Here is a 17,417-nt window from a genome sequence, read left to right on the forward strand (position 1 = left end):
CTCTCCACCCTCTCAGGTTTTCTCCCCAGAATAAATCCACTTCTATGAAATTCACTGACTGACATCCATATGCAAATTTCTGCAAACTCACTAAAAGTACATTATTCAAATAGCCTCTGGTGCTCTTTACTGTGTTAAGCAGATGAAGACAGAAAGAAAAAAGACAAAGTACCTATATTTGCATTAGCATTTTGCACATTGATTTGTTAAAGGCTTGGTGCTAACCCTATCCAAACCAAAGCACAATCCACTCTCTCTAATGGGAAGACTCCTGCAAATACTTGATTTGCCTCACATCCTTGTGTCCTGGTAATTACAGGAAGGATCCGGCTCCAGAGGCATACCCTAGAAATGTTAAAACAAAGCCTATGCTGGTTCAGTAACAAGGCTCTCTTCCCACACATCTTTTTATAGCTTGCTGTTGTTGATGGGGTTTTTTAAATAATTTTTTCCTCCTCTAACATTTTGTTCTGATTGTTGACTATGCACAGATACAGTAAAGAGGAATTAATTGGAATAACATTCTACAACAACTGCTGTTCTAGAAATGAAACTGAAAACACTGATGTTTTGGAAGATTCTAGTGGGGCCAATTCACATAACTATGTCTGGAAACTTAACCCAAACTTCTATTTTACTAGGCAACTTTTATGCTTCACTTCTTTGCATGATTTTGCTTCAAGTTCCTTGTTTCTATTAATGTTTGCCCCTGTCTGGCCCTGTGTCTGCAAACTCATAAAATCTCTGGTTAGTGAACACGTTCCCAAGGTTGCTGTCAATCTCAACTGGCCCCTCTCTCTCTCTGTCCTAGTCAAAGTATGGAGAAGCCTTCCCACAGGTTATTTGCTGTGTACTTGTTGCATCCCTCCAGCTTTCACCTCTGGCAGTTAACAATTTTTCTTAGCCCTCCTGTCTGAACGTGAGAGAAGCGTAGTGTACTACAGTTCAAGCTGCACTTGTGACAGTCACATTTCTTTTGTTCTCTTTTTCTATTTGTGCAATTCTCAAAGGTTTATTTGCTACAGGCATGACAAAGCCCTATGCAGGACAGGTGGCCATGATTTCTGCTGGTGTATTTCACCATCCCTAGGTCTTTATGCTTTATTTAGCAATTCCTTGGCAATCACGGCAGATGATTCTGCTTTGTCATTAGGCTGTGATGCAGAAATGTTTCATGCATCGTTACCAGAATTCAAATGTGCTAATTCCTGACAAGTATTTTCCAAAGCTGCAACATAAATATAGGCAAGATAATGTGTATAATTGCACATAGATGTATGTACATCAGTTTCTCACACAGATATGTATGCATTTATTTTCCCTAACAAAAACTTATTTTTGTCTCACATCATATATGTATATTCCCACAGCAGGTTTAGATGTTTTTCCCTTCTAGTTAATGCCTTCTCATACCTTCCCTTCTCCATTGCATTTGCCCTTGATTAAAATACTGGTTTTGTTTCTTCACACTTAAATGTACACACCAGTTAGAGTCCATCCAATTCATCTTTGGACCACATGCTGAAATTGAATATGAATTTTGCAGTCTTTACTCTGCCGTTCACTTTTCTCGTTTTCTTTATTCTGATCCCCTGCATCTGCTTTGTTCTTCATATTTATTATGTTTTAATTCAAAACAGGAATGAAAATGTGGCTACTAGTGGAAGCAAATAATTCCATTACGCTGTTGCTGGCACTGGCCCAATAAACTCACTGATGCAATTTTCCTTGAGTGAGTACTTGCACTAAAGTCAGCAGGAGCATTTCCATTAGTAAAGTTACATAAGCATATCTGTATCTTGAGGATCAGAGCTGCAGATGCATATCCAGCTCTCAGGGTTGCAGCAATGTGCAGGTTAAGGTCAAGTTCTTTGGGTCATGATGTACAGACTCCATCACAATCAAGGACTGTGACCCGGTTGCTTTACTTGCTCCCTAACCAGTGGCATAAGGGTTTCATTCTTTCCAAGGAAGTATTTCTCTGAGTGTGGTTACTATTGTATCCCCTGGGCAGCCTTGTTACCATTCTTCCCTTGAGCCTGTTACTTACTGTCCTAGCCACAAATACAAAGAACACATCTTTCCTATCATCCTTTTGCACTGGTAGGCTATTACATTCTCCTCTCCCTTCCTGCAGTCTTCTCTGCTTTTGGTTACACAATTCTAATTTGCTCAAGCTTTCCTTCTCTTTTAGTGCAAGGTCTCCGTCTGTTCTTGTTGTTGTTCCTGCTCAAACCTTCACCAGCTGGTCCGTAATTCCCTTGAAGCTTGGCACCCAAACCCAAACAGAACATTGCAGCTAAAGCTGTTTTGATGAACAGCTGAGTGACTTCACACAGGCTATTCTGTTTATACTGTCCTATACAGCATTTCTCTCTTGCAAGAGCAGCATAGCATTGCTCACTTACGTTTGCTCTGCCTGTAACCCTTAGATCCTTTCCAACAGGACTGCAATTTAGCCAGTGGTAACCCATTACGTGTGTTGGAAGCTGATTGTTCCTGCTCTAGCGAAGTTCACTGTATTTGTCTCCGTTGCAGTTTCCCCCTTACTATTCGCTTGCATCATTACTGTGAGCCCTCCCTTTTTCTGACCAATAGCTAAGGCTCACTTTTGCTTAGGATTGCTAGCTCACCCTGCACCAGTAAGGGCACGGTGACTGGTGTAGTTTTCTTTCGCTCCACATGAAAGCTTTGTTTAAAGTTTATAAACCAATGGATTTGCTCCATCTGCCACTGAAGCTAAGGAGGAGCTTTGTGACTGATTTAACATCAACAATACTGGGCCTACTGTATTACTATATTTAATAATTTCACCTACATATTCAAAGGTACTCCTTGAGGGGGTGGAGGAATCTGATAGTGATTAGAAGTCAGGGTGTGTCCCAGCCCGCTGATCAGCATACTGGTATTAAGGAGAATTCTTACTGCTGCTAAGTCCTGGGAGCTAATGACTACCATACACCTACTCTCTTAATCGAATCATTACCCTTGAAGACAACAACTGAGGTCAAGCCATCCCTTGACTGGGCCCATTTTCACAAGATATGTTTGAAAGGCTCAAATTTGACCTCTCTTCCTTCCATGGACATAGCCTAACCCTAGTTAAAATCTAAAGGAAGGATGAAATGAACCCACATTCTTGTCACCCATCTGGAGGTGAACCATCTGTCATTTGTCACCACACAAGGAAGAAGAGCTGCACATTCACAGTGGGCTATGGGGCAGTGACAATAGCTGGAAAGAGCCTGTGGAAAGCTGGGGAAACAGCGAGAGAAGTTGTAGGGGAAAAGGAGGCTGGGAAGAGCAGGCATGGCAGAGGAGGGGTGAGGAAGCAGAGACAGGAGGGAGAACAGTCCAGAAAGGTAGGTGGTACGTAGATGTCAAAATGTTTCTCTGTGGTTCTGATATCATCACTTTTTCTGGATAAATCCTTCAGGAAAGAATCTCTGCAGGGATCCCCCTTGTAGAGTTTCCCTACAGCCATCACAACTGTCCCCCTGAAGTTATACCTCCCTGTCAATTTCCTACATCCCAGAAATCTAGAATGCCCAAATAAAAAGTTAGGACCATCCAAAATGAAGGACTAAACAGCATTAGGACCTGCAAACTCCAGTGTCACAAGCACTGGTTGTACAATGGTACAATTCTAACAGCTCCCGTTTACGAGGTTAAAGAAATAATGATTCATGATACTGGCTGACACCTGGAATGATTTAATCAGGCCATCCCTAATGTAAATGACATTGACTCACATTTCCAGATGTAGGTGGAACTGGCAATTGTCTTTTCCTCATAATTGTCTTAACTTGCTTTGCTAGTTAGAAATAGTTTTCTAGGTTATATTTCAAATCTGGTAATCATTAGAGGTACATTCTTTCCATAGATGTTTGTATTTATAGTCAATGGGAACATCTAGGACAGAATTTGACCTACAAACTTAAATACGTAGCAGCAGCCTAGATAGAAAAATCTGTACTTAAGTCTGAACCAGAACTAAAGTAAGATTGCTCGATATATACATACATACACAACATATAAAATATGAATGCACAGATTGGGGCAGGCAAGATTTTTGTGGCTTTTTGTTTCTCCCCACCCCTTAAGTATTTCTGATTGCTTGCCTTTAAGTGATCTTTTCATCAAATTCAATACAATGGCATTCTTACAAATAATGGAGGGGAAAAAACTTTAAATATTAGGATAAAAAAAAGTTGGAATTTTCTAAAAAGTTTAACAGAAAATAGTATATGGAAAGGGAGAAAATTATGAAGTACTGGTCATCCCCCATTGGTTTTTCATCCAGCTGTGTTTTTTGAAGAACCTTTGTCTCTTCTTTGCTTTCCTCCCTACCTTCCCTCTCATCCAAAAAGTGCTTAGACCATGCTCCTCTTTCTGGCTATCTGCCTGTTCTTTCCCAAGGCATGGACTTATTCCAGACCCTTGCAATCAAACAATACTCCGTGATGTTACAGTGATGCAAGCTGAGCATAGTTAAGCTGACTGCAGTGGAATGCCATGACTTTGACCACAAAGATTTGACCCAATTACTGTGACCTGACACACTTGCAATCTAGTACAGCCTGAAATCTCAAAGCAATAGCCCCTGAAACCACTAGAGACTTACGTGAAAGCTGGAACCAAGCAGAACAAGACTGAATGAAACCCAGGAGAAAGGCACTCCAAAAAACTGTCATTATATTACATAGTTTGTTAGTACATGCCTACTCTGCTTGTTAGGGGACATAGGGTGAGATGTCCACATGCTTCTTAAGAACAGAAGTCTTAACAATCCAGGAGGAAATGACAGAGTTGACTATATCCTCCTCTGAATATATATTCAAATACTAGGGATATAATGCCATCTGCGTGCTGACTGACCACCATGTAGTGAAGCTCCACTGCAGTGCAAAGTGGTGCTAAGGCAAGGTGCAGTACTTGAACAGATCCATGCAGTGTTCTGCAATTCTGCCCATTACAGCAAGGGGTCACACTGCAGTAGCTGAGACAACTATAGAGGAAACATTTAATGTGGTCAGCCTTTGGATTTAGGAACCATATCTGCAAATCTTATGCAGCAGGGTTTTTTTTTCTGGTGATTTTGCAACATTCATAATATCAGGAATTCCTGGTTTCATTTTTTCCACTTGTCTACAGGGCCGCCTTTAAACTCTTCTTCCCCACCCCTTTAAACACCATAGCAACATTTCCTTGCTCCCGTTAGCACCATTGGGTGGAACATTTGCACCTGTACATTACTGCAATCATACTGAAAGTCACAGTGTTTGTTCCTTGGGAGTCAAACAACAGGTAGGAGATAAAGCAAGAAAAACTATTAAAGTGTCAAACCTCACTAAAAACAAACAAACAAGAAACCCCCCCAAAAAACCAAAAAAGAACAAAAAAGCAAGCTACTTGGCATTTCTAATTGGCTTTGTCTGTAAAAGCTCCTGAAAGCTGCATGCAGAATCTTAGGAAATATCACTCCATAATAGTCCAGGATCTCATCTAGTATAGATTTTCAGCTCCATATAGAGCTACAGTATATTCTTGTATGGCTACCATTCATAATCCTGCATAATTTCTGGACTTGTTTTGCCATTCTGTCAGTACCGCTTTTCTGCTCTTGATGCTGGAAGACTTCCTGGCTTGGAATATGAACACAAGAACAGCTGTAGAAGATCATAACAAATTCCATTTAGCTCTGTATCCCATCACAGACAGCGGCCTGCAGGGATGCTGAAGAAGTAGTATAAGAACAGGATGGAAAGATGAAGTAATACTTCTCCAAAATAAGCTCTCAGTCTCTAATGTCATGGTTCAGAGACTGCTTGATTAAAAAAAAAAAAAAAAGGAAAAAAGTAGTGCCCTGTGCAGTGCTAGTAACCAGCTGCCTTCCTCACTTTCCAGGCTCATTAAAGCTTGTGAACAAAGCTTCTGTTTCTGCATCTTATCTATTTTTGTCTCCTTCACTGTTGTTCACTACCACTGAGAAGCAGAATTCCTAAACTGAAAATCAGATAACATGTTATTTTTTGGGGAAAAAAAAAAAAATTATCCAAATGCAAGAATATTCCTTGTAAATCTCAGCAGCTAAGTGTCTTTGTTCCAAAAGAGAAGTCATGGATAACCACATGATCAAATTTTGCAAGCTAGGATCTAGAACTAGACTTACAATTAACCACTTGGGGCCTACCTGTGAGGCCAAATTAACTGTCAGATTACTTTGTAAATTGCTATCTATTCCATGTTTATTGCTTGTGTGGAGATATAAATAAATGTGTACTATCTAGGACAGTGATGAATGGTGACTAAATGCACCCTGGAAATTCAGTCCTGAATACTTTTTCTAATCAAACCCTTTGTTCTGTCAGCAAGTTCCAGGAAGTGATTTCTGTACTTTAGAACAGTCAAAATGTATCATTATGACTCTGTATTAACTATTTTTTCCCAGAATACTGTCTTCTATGCTCCTAGGAGATAAAGCTGCATCTCCAGTGGAAAAGTGGACTCAAACAAAAAGGTGGGCTTTGCTGTGACTACCTTTATTGATAATCCAAAAGAAGTTCTTTGAGGTAAGACTCTTAACCAGACTAGTCTGATATCCTAGTGTTCAGAATAAACACTTCATTCTCTCCAGGAGTGACTAGCACGCAGGCAGGGAGAAGAATGAGAACAGCATCTTTAAAGCAGTGGTCCCTGACAGAAGTTTGGGGGGTGGATAGAGAGGTGTGGAATAGCTGTAGGAGAATCAAATCATGAGAGGGTCCATAATCACTTTTCAGAGGCAGATCAGAGAAAAAGGCTCTTAACAACGTTTTCACAGAAAACATAAAAGAAGAGAAGAAAACACAGAGGCAGCAGTGGTGATGCAGCCAGGATACGGGCTCCCAAGAGACTTCCCAGCCCAGGGGAACGGCTGGAGGGCTTGCTCCCTCTACTGGAGCATCCTAATAGACCCACAGGAGACTTGCTAGTTTGACCCACTTTTAAGTCCACAGCAAATCTCTTGGACTAATGCAGGGTTGATTACCATTGCTGGCTTACTATCACAAAGATTTTTTAAAGGACTGAATATGTACTTGAATATGCAGATGAAGGCAGAGGGGAGAGAGCTATTTCATTGCTTTTGTTTTGAAAAGAAACAAAATAAGGCATACAAGTTAAAATATGTATTTTTCAAATCATAATTATATCAGTTCAGTCAAACTGGAATGTAGGAAAAGCAAGCAGACCTTTTCAGTGGCTCACATAATGCAGAAGAACAACGCTTGTTATATGACCTTTGCTCTAGGACAGATTGCTCACCATCATTCTTGTAGCCACATATAGAGAAAACCACCTGCCTTTTTTGAACTGTATGTTCTTGTCAAGTACAGCCTGGTCTTAAATACTTTGGCTTTTGAATAAATAGCCCATTCCTACAGCAAACAGAGGGTAAACCTCTCCTAAACTATCTTCAGATTAATACAATGTCATCACTTAGTTATTTAGTGTTCATGTTGGATAATGTAAGTCATAGTAGCATGATGCATAACGACATCAAGAAACCGTGACTCAGACACTCACTGACACAGCTCTACTCTTGCTTGCAATAGTTTGTGGCTGAGGCTCCTCTTTCTCCCTTGTAGAATTAGGGTCACCTTTGGGCTCTGAAACACCCCACATAACTTTGGACAGATTGCAGGATCTTGCACCTTGGTACTCAGCTTTCTGTCTGCTGAAGGACAGTTGAGAGAAGCTTACTCCTTCATGCCTTTTCATAACTTAAGTTACATAGCTTTGGTGTGGAATCTGCCTCCTCCTGTATATAATATGCAACATTTGGTACAAACACCTCCAATTTTAGCTGAACCTTATAAGCTTAATAGTAAAAAGAGTAAAATATTTGACTAAAACTCAGCTAGATGTAAATTAGTGGATTTTGTGGCCTCTCCAGTTTAAACAGCTTCTCATTTTTCAGTTTTCTGTCATCTCAGTGAACACCTTGGTCTACTGGTGATCACCTTACAAATTCAATGGAGGAAATGGAAATCCAGCTCTGCAGCAGTGACAAAGAGGAAGCTTTCAAAAGAGAACTACCATACTGCATAGGAGAAATAGACTTCACAGCTTCTGGGAAGAAACATGGAAGGGTACAGCACTGAGGAGTTTTAACCCTTCAACACTATTGCTGTTGTTCAGCGGTTACTTCTTAGCATTAAATATACAGACTGTAATAGTGAGGGTCAATGTGGCACAGCGTGAGGCACCACATTGTCGTCAAAGTAGGGACTATACCTTCCTGAACATGAATGTGATTTAAAATAAGGCCTATTAATATACAGAAATCAACTACTTGACGTGCACTGACATGCTACAAGTACAGTTGATCACTTTTTCCTTTAAAGAAAAAAGTCAACCATGTGCCCAGCTTCCTTCATTTTGCATCATTTCCCTGTTTTAACCTCTTTCTGCCAAAAATTAATCACTATAGATTTCAACATTTTGAACATACTTTTGAGCCATTTCAAGACTTTCCTTAAAGTTCTCTCTCTCTGTTCTACTAATATGCAGAGAAGGAGTTACATGGGCAGACCCACCTCCTCACTAGTCTCTTGCATACATTAGTGCTAGAGCAGAAGGAATTCCTAGGATCAGAAATCTGCCCTAAGATTTTGTTTCATCATAAAGACTTAAGCACAAAGCCAAAATACATACAGAACAGGAAGAAGCAATAGATTCATGTCACAGATCCTTGAAAAACAGGCATGAAATCAGGCAAATACTTCAGCTAGCGTAGAAACAAGAAATGCCTAAGAAATTTATTGGCTTTGCTAGACTGCCATGGAACTGAACGCAGTTCAAGAGGAATAGCAGCATTAAAAGAGAGAGCGATATGTCAGTCTACAATACAGAAGTAGCCCACGGAACTGACCCAGTTAGTGAGATGACAGTTATATAGATGCCTGCTAAATTCATCCCAGTATTTAGTTCTCTGTCAGGTCTTGCTCAAATAGGTTTTTCTTAAATAACCAAGTTGATGATAGATTTCCCTCTGCATTCACCATGAACAATATCTCTACTGTATTCTACTGTCCCATTGTTATTTAGTGGGGTTTTTTTTGTTTGTTGAAGTTTATTAAGGTCCCGAGTACCATTCATCCTGGAATTATATTCGAAGTTATGCTCAACAAATGGAAGCTACCTGCTCCCAATTTGGTTGTCTCTTTAGTAGGGGAAGAAGAACATTTCCAGATGAAGCCTTGGCTCCGGGACACCTTAAAAAAAGGACTTATAAAGGCAGCTCAAAGCACAGGTTAGTGCGTTAAGCTTTAAAGAAAGAATTTATATTCCTACTGAATTCTCACACCTAGCATCCAGTGATCTTTTAAAGTCAGTGGGCCTGCTCACATGATTATATTTGGAAGTTCAAGGCTTTCCTGAATGCAACCTACAACCTATATTTAAATAGCTTTGAAAATGAAAGTTATTGTATTAGAAATAGCAAAAATAAGTTATTTCAGAACAAATTACTCTAGGCAGCCATTCCTGAAGTGTAAAATTACCTGACACTATTCCCTCAGAGATAACACTAGAAAGATAACACGAGATGGGACCAAACACATTGTCCCTCTTTGGTGCCATAGCAAAATAATTCTTGAGAGAGCATAGCAATTTGACTTCAACAAGAGTGAATTTAGGTAAAAAATAAGAATTCTTGTTTTCTCCATTCTCACTTTTTAGGTACCAGTCAAAATCATGTTACAATAGTTTTTATTTTTTGAATATTGTTTTCGTCAAATCTAAGAGTTGAACAGAGTTTGTTAGTAAAACAGCCTATGATTAGACTCAAGTTTAAGCAAAAAGACCTTGGTAATGTATAACACAAAATAAGTCAGCTCACTTTCTCTCTGACTTTTCACATGAATGACAAGAGTAGTGAAACGCATTTACAAACAAAACCAAACAAATCAATGTCTGGGAACATGCATGGAAGTGGCTTTCCTTTAAGATGCCTTTTTTTTTCCCCATAGCTTTATGAAAATACCTGCAAAACAAAGTGAAAATATCTGTAAGCATTTCACAGCAAGCTCTTGGTTTAGCTTCACTGGTCCAGAGAAGACTGTAAAAGTTTTGCTTTTTGTAATGAAACAGCCCAGTACCGAAGCTCTTTTTGGTACTTTTGTACCACACAGATATTCTCTACCTCCAGCTGCCTTCTATACTTAAGACTGGACTCCATCAATATCTCCAGTTCCTTTAAGTTACATATTTGAAAAAGATTGGTTAGCTGTTTACCTAGGGTTCTCCAAATTCTTTGTCACCATAACAGTACTGCTGTAAATCCTACTCTCCTGAAGAATTCACTCTCCAACATACACAAGAACAAAACAAAGAGAACACCAGATTAGGCAGATTATGCCCAAGCTCTTCTGCTACCAGGTGATTGCATAGCACTATTTATTCCTCAATTCAAGCCAACAACTTCCTCCACCGCATCCCTTTGCTCTTCCTCGTGCAATAATCAGACCTGCTTGGTATAGTGATGTTTCTGCTCATATTTAGACAGTGACTCTAGACTGGACACAGCATTCTTGATGGGCGTACTGGCATCAGAGTAAAGATGACAATGTCGCATCACGTGATATGTGAAGCACATTTGCTTGGGCATATAATTTCTTCTTGTTTTCCTTATTAAAGTCTTAAATACTTTATATGTATTTTAATTCTAAAAATTACAGTCCATCAAGACCTGTCTACAGTTTATCTATCTAAAAAAACCCTTAAATCCAGTATTGCAAGTAATGTTACTTGACACACAAACACGTTCAATTATAAAGAAATTGTCTAACTTTTTAAAAAATAATTTCAGGTGCCTGGATTTTTACCAGTGCTTTACGTGTAGGAATAACAAGACACTTAGTGCAAGCAGTCCGAGATCATGCACTGGCTAGTACTTCAGCCAAAGTGAGAGTGATTGCCATAGGAATAACTTCACTCAGAAAAATTCAGCACAGAGAAATTCTGGACAACACAAAGGTATTTTTTGCTTATTCTACTCATGAGACAGGATTGTTCAGAAGTAAGCCGCACCTTTACAAAATTTGGAAGTAGTAGGCAGAACAACGTTGATCTAACTTAAAAACAAAAGTGGGGTTAAAGTGTGTTTTGGGGGAAAACGGAAATAAAGAGCAGGAAGAATTGTTAGACCCTAATGATTCTGTGCTTTGCGCACTCGGTATACTTGGCAGCAATTCTGCAAATATCCACCAGGTGACAGCATTAGACATTAGCTCAGAGACCAGAGTAAAGATGAATGTCAGGAAAAAATCATGCATCATAAGGTACCTTTAATATTTTTCCCTTGTCCACTTACTGCAGAAGCACTTACTCCAAGCTATTTCATAAATACCATAAAAGGTATATTTTCTAGTATGGAATAGAAGCCATAAATATTTCAAGACCAAGTTTTCTTAAGTAGTCATTGAACTGGTGTCTAATACGCAAAAACTTGCTCAACACACCAGGCCAAAAATGCTAGCCATGCAGAATTTTGTCTAGTTATTGGGAGCTCTAGGGAATTCACAATTCAGTTCAAAGCAACCAACGGGGGGGGGGGCAAATAAAAAAACCTCACCCAACAAAACAGTTGCTGAAAATATCAAGACAAGTTGATGCTGAATTGACCTGGAGGTGGAGAAAAAAAAATTATGGCATGACCTTCTTGTCACTGGGTATACAGTCTGTCCTAAGCAGAATATTATAACAATAAAGTAGGTGTGTAATGACAATGAATGACCATTCCGTGCTATTTTACTTCCCTGCAGAAGCTAAGAAACAAATGACAAACACAACCCTTTGAACTCACACCTAGTTCTTCTCTCAGATAGGCTAGCAAGTACCAGCTAGGAGCTGGGAGACTGCCAGACCATATCAGCAATTTATTGTCATTGGGCTTCCCCTTTTTCCATCTTTTTTGCTGAGGACAGCTACCTGTGTGCTCTACCAGGTGGGACTCTAGCTGGAAGATTTTAACCTATTTGTGTGGCTGAACCGGTCCAAAAGGACCTCAGAGGAAAGAATTAGTTTCATTGCATTTGTGAATTTTGTTCAGGAAAGTTGCTCTGGCAAATGCAAACTATTTCACGTCCCTCCCAGACTAAGTGATCAAAATGCATCTGGATCTTTCCCAACCAGCAGCTACAAAACAAGTACACTGGTCTTTATTGCATTAGATTTTCTCCCCCTTAACTAAAGCCCGAATTTGTCAAGGAATATTTCGTGTAGAGCATTCCTGACCCTATGACTTCTGGCACTGCTTCCACCCAAAGACATTCTGGATTTTAGTCAGTAACTTAAGACAAAGGAACTATAGACAGGGATGTTGATCTAAGCCCAGTTCTCTTTATACTTGGCACTTAATACAAGCAGCTTGTTGTATAAAATAGAGCTAACAATCCACACTAGCAAGGAGAAAAACAAGCCCTGAAATCAGTGGATCTCTCCCATCTCTTCTGTGTTAATGGTATGCTTCAAACATCATTGAAAGATCACTTCCACGTTTTTGGAGAATAAATAGGAAAATCCCCGAGGGCCTTTCTCAATTGGTTGTTGTGCCTCCAGGTCCTAATCAACAGCCAGATCTTTGGCGAGCAGGCTTATCCTGCATGGCAGCAGGATATAGGCACGCCCTCTGTCAAAACAAAACTTGAAGACAAATTAATTATGTCAAGAAGCTTTCCCCAACAAATGAGAGACAGGGAGAAGGAGGTAAAAGAAACCTGTGGCACTTGCTGTTTGTAAAGGACATGCAAATTTACTGTTTTTTTTTTCCTGCAACAGCCTCTGATGTTCCTGTTCTTCCCAGAGCTGGTGACAGGGAAAGAAGCCATAGGAACACACCTGATTACAGCCTTTTTCACCTTGCTTTGAAGGGGATTTCTCTTCTCCAGTTTGACTGTATGCAGCTTCACTTCAGAAAGCCACTTAGGGGCACGCTATGCAGTGTGCTCAACTCTTCTACCCACAGCAGGAAGGAGCTTGTCCTCTGGGTTACTTAATGTTTTTATGCATTAATAGTGCTGCTATGAGCTCCTGGTGATATATGTTCGCTGCCTCTCCAACATCAGCCTTAGCTTTGGCTGTGGCGAAGAACCTGGTAACCCTGTTGGACTTCCCCCAGGATTTGACTGGGCACCTGCTCTTCCTCACAGACACTACCAAAAGCTGACATTAAGAAAGGCTCTGCATAAGATCTGGCTCTGAAAAAACAGAACATAAATCTCTCTGCCATACCTTAATGACAACTAGGTTACTTGTGCAGTTACACTGCTGTGTCGAGACAGGCTTTAACACCTGTCTGTGTCCACAAAATTAGTGGGAGGAAAATGCAATACACAGGCACAATAGCCAAGCTGACAGTCTGAGCTTTGTTCATCAACTCAAAGGCTACAGGAGTTGGAAAAGAGGCATGATAGAAGGAAACGCAGATTTTAAACAATTCCTTTAATCTGGCTTACTTGCAACAGGACAGTGATTATGAAGATGAAAAAGAAGAATAACCAGGCATTTACAGCCTGGCTTGCAGCTAGGAATGAGATATCAAAGTGGATGTGCAACAGTGGGAAAGAAAGATTTATTAAGGAAGTAAGGGGAGCTTGAAAATGAGTATGAAGGAACATATGTAGTGCAGTCCTTAGAACAAAAGATTATAACAGGGGTTCTGTTTTACAGAGACAGTGATTTTATGCAAAAATTCATTAATAAACAATTTCAAGATGTAACACCTCACCCAAAATAAAAGATAGAAAGATTGCACTTTCTAAATTCTGACTGTCACTCACTCTTTTAGAATGCAATTTCCAAACTTAGAATAATGATTAGATCTCATATAACCCTGTCAATTAAATAAAGCTGCATTTAAATTGATACGGACATATAGCAGGCTAACTTATCTACTGGGCTAAACATGGAGAAAACGCTACTGAAATGAATAGTTTTGCCCCTGTTTATACCAGCTGAGACTTTAGCCCTCTGAGACATTACAGCTCCATCCACAATTATCAGGTCTCATGGCCCCTTTCTATTTGTCCAACAAACATTTCCAAAAGCTCTGAATGAGTGCCTACGTTCCAGAGATGATGACTAATGTCACTATATTTTGCAGAGCCCAAGAGGGAAACTTCAGGGGTTTCAGCTTTCAGTCCTGTTAAATCTGGCACCTTTCAGAAGGAACACATTCTCCTTGTCTACCCTTTTCAAAGAATCTATTCAAGTGTCTCAAAGGTGGTGTGCTATGTCATGGTGCAGACAACACAAAAATGGAGACGAAGCATGTAAAAACATGGACTGTGTTTTGTAGGGAACACTAACATCTCTCCTCCTCTCTCTAGAATGAAAGTCTTGTACACTACCAATCAGATGATAATATCCAAGGCCCACTGTATTCCCTGGACCACAACCATTCCCATTTTATTTTGGTGGATCACATAACACCAGATGAGCCAGATGGAACCACTAAGCTACGTCTCACCTTGGAAAAGCATATTTCAGAACAGCGTACTGGATATGGTGGTAAGTAGACTCTATAGAGGCATGCTAACTTGAATAATACTGATATTACAGTGATACTTGTGGGCCTCTGGCCTTATCAAAGGCAAGTCCAATTCTCAAATTGGACAATCATCGACATAGGCAAGATCAAGTAAACACATTTGTCATTATGTAAGAGGCAGAACTAACGTGACTTCTGAAGCTGAGAAAGCTGCTCTTTGAACCAAAAATCCTGACTTTTATTGCATCTCCTTAAACATAGCTCAAAGCTGATCTTCAAAGCATAGCTCAAATTGCCTTAAAACCCAAGAAATGGAAAATAAATCCAGCTTTAAGTGCTTTAGCCAGTGGCTCCAAAAGATGGATGTTCACTGTTGTGAACTTTTATCCCCTCTCACACACAAAGTCTTGAATCGCTCTCACACTGGAAGAAAAGACTTGTTCCAAAGCCCTCTGGAATATTTTAAGCCATATTTGTTTCAGGATCAAATCTTATCCTGGGTAAACAACGTAGCATCTAATGGTCATCTAAATCTATGTGACCTTTGTTTATAATAAGAACTGAGTATGGGGCAGGCCTCCTACTGCTTTTTGTGGAAACAATTCAGTTGTAGTGCTAATACAATTACTTTTACCTTTCCTTTGTTTCTGTAATACCTGCAGTGCTAGCACAGCTGAAACAGAAGGGAGAGCTCACTTATTTGCACTTGCATGCATCAATGGACTATTCAGTTACAGAGCCTGTAGCATGGCTGCACAGATGCACCTGTGAGCATGAGCGCACCTGAAGAATGCTTATCTGGTGACTCAGATAGGAAAGCCCAGAAGTGGACTGTAATGGCAGGCTGAGGTTGCAGTGCTGAGAATTAGAAAGTAGACTCTTTCTGCTTGCAAACCAAATCTGTTTGAACAAATCTCAGTGGAACAATTTTCTGTCAAAAAATGCTGATTCATTTGACAAATATTTCACTGGAACATACTAAATTCAGTGATATCTTCTATAAACAAAACCAATGTCGTTCATTTAAGCTCATTTATATTCAAGCTGAGCAATGCTATGTGACTTTACTGAAGTAAAACACTTCAATAAGGTCATGCAGAATTTCACTATTTTAAAAAATACCTAGAAGTCATTCAGAGGAAATTTTTTATATGCTGAATTTTCTTTGCAATTAAGGACTTCCCACCTTCCCAGCATAAAGTCAGAATCCTCCTCCCATGCCTACTCTGGCTAAATTTTATCTAAATCTATGGTAAATTAAGAATATTTGAAGCCATAAACATATCTTGAGGAACCTGTAGTCACAGAGGTCACTCTTCAAGTCACTAGAACATCACCTTATAGAGAGTATGGCAAAGCTATGGCATTCACTAAAACAAATGAAGTTACTTGCCAATCATGTCCTGGCTACAGCTCAGTTCTACCTTATGTCTGTAGTCATCCCACAACAGATCCAACAAGTAGTAAGTGGCGATAGGTACACTGCTCTGGGAGACCTACGAAGGGAAACGTCAAAAAATTGTTTGAACCAAATGCCTTTTGTCTTCCAACTGAAAGAGGCATTCATCTCATGATGCTACTGTTTTGACTGGGCTCATTAAGGCCAATCTATAGTCACCTTTGGATTACAGAGTTCAGCATTTACAGTATAAACCACCTAGAAATAAGTGGGCCCCTGTGGGAGGATGGCTAAGGACAGGGATGCCTACATCATTTCTTCCTCTGCTGCCGTGACATGTTAAATATTTCATTTCTTTTAAATGTATAGGATTATGTTATCAATAATCACCACATTAGACTGTGCTGGATAAAATTTTAAGCTGTTTAAGCAAAGTAGTAAAGAGTATATGGTTCCTATCAACTCATATCTGACTCATCTCACCCTAGCTGGTCTACATAGTCAGCCTCGTCATATTCTTAAATCCCCCTTTTATCAGGCTTTTCTCCTGGATTCCACTACACCTTCCAGCACATGCTAGGCACATGCATAACACCTGGGACAAACTGACAGCTTTTCACTTCTAACTGTATCTTAACATAAATAACGGTAGCTGCCTCTCTGGAAACCTAACAATCTTGTCTTGCACCCTAAGGCAGCTCCTTTACTCCACTATCTGATCACCTTGCAGTAAATAAATAACTTAAAAAGTCAACAGTGCTATGACATACAGAAGTGCCAATATCCATATTTTGCAGCTGAGGTGTACTGAGGTGAGAACAGACTGGACTGCTTGCCAGGGATCACACAAGATGTCCGAGGCAAAGGTGCCTTCATCCTGAATCTTAGACTAGGACCCTATCTGCTAGGTCACAGTGTTATTCTCTTCCTTTGCCGCTTGCTTCTGCAACTGCCTGCCTTCTGCAGGCTCACGTTCTGGTAGGTACCAAAACAGCACATAACAGGAGAAGTATTTTCAAGGAGTCAGCAAAAACACAATAGTTTTGTGAAAGCTTTGTTAACTTTTTAAAAATTAAACCATCTGTTTCACAGGAACGGGTAGCATTGAGATCCCTGTGCTTTGCTTACTGGTAAATGGAGGACCAGGCACACTTGAGGTAAGAAGTGGTTTCCAGCTTTAGAAAAACAAATTAACTGGTGCTAAGTTATGGAATGGAAATGGTTAGCTAATGGAAAATTTGGCTTGACGACAAACACATGTATTGGCACTTTATATAAATTCAAAATTCGTATCTATACACCATTAAGAACTGAATTCTGTTAATATTAAACTTGCCAGTATTTGTTTGGGAAAAATATTTCCTTTTGAATAGGCACCAGCTGATCATTAAAGCTTCCATTGCCAGCTCATACAGTGCGAAGAAGGAATCCAAAACCAAAACAAACCCACAGAAGCCAGCTCCAAATCTAGCGAAACAGAAATAC

The 17,417-nt window shown here is 39.8% G+C and overlaps 1 protein-coding gene across 1 annotated transcript in view; it reads left to right on the forward strand.

Annotated features, from left to right (window-relative positions):
- The first annotated feature begins 8,015 nt into the window (after positions 1-8,015).
- TRPM5 (transient receptor potential cation channel subfamily M member 5) overlaps positions 8,016-17,417 on the forward strand; it is a 39,783-nt gene continuing 30,381 nt past the window's right edge. Inside the window, exons 1-5 of the mRNA XM_009462574.2 lie at positions 8,016-8,132; positions 9,115-9,295; positions 10,853-11,019; positions 14,373-14,553; positions 17,025-17,089. Of these exons, the coding sequence (XP_009460849.1) occupies positions 8,016-8,132; positions 9,115-9,295; positions 10,853-11,019; positions 14,373-14,553; positions 17,025-17,089 (711 nt within the window). The remainder of the gene's footprint in view (positions 8,133-9,114; positions 9,296-10,852; positions 11,020-14,372; positions 14,554-17,024; positions 17,090-17,417) is intronic.

Source organism: Nipponia nippon, unplaced genomic scaffold (genome assembly GCF_047370975.1).
Source record: "Nipponia nippon isolate SJK-2023a ecotype South Korea unplaced genomic scaffold, ASM4737097v1 scaffold_10, whole genome shotgun sequence".
Classification (NCBI taxonomy): domain Eukaryota; kingdom Metazoa; phylum Chordata; class Aves; order Pelecaniformes; family Threskiornithidae; genus Nipponia; species Nipponia nippon.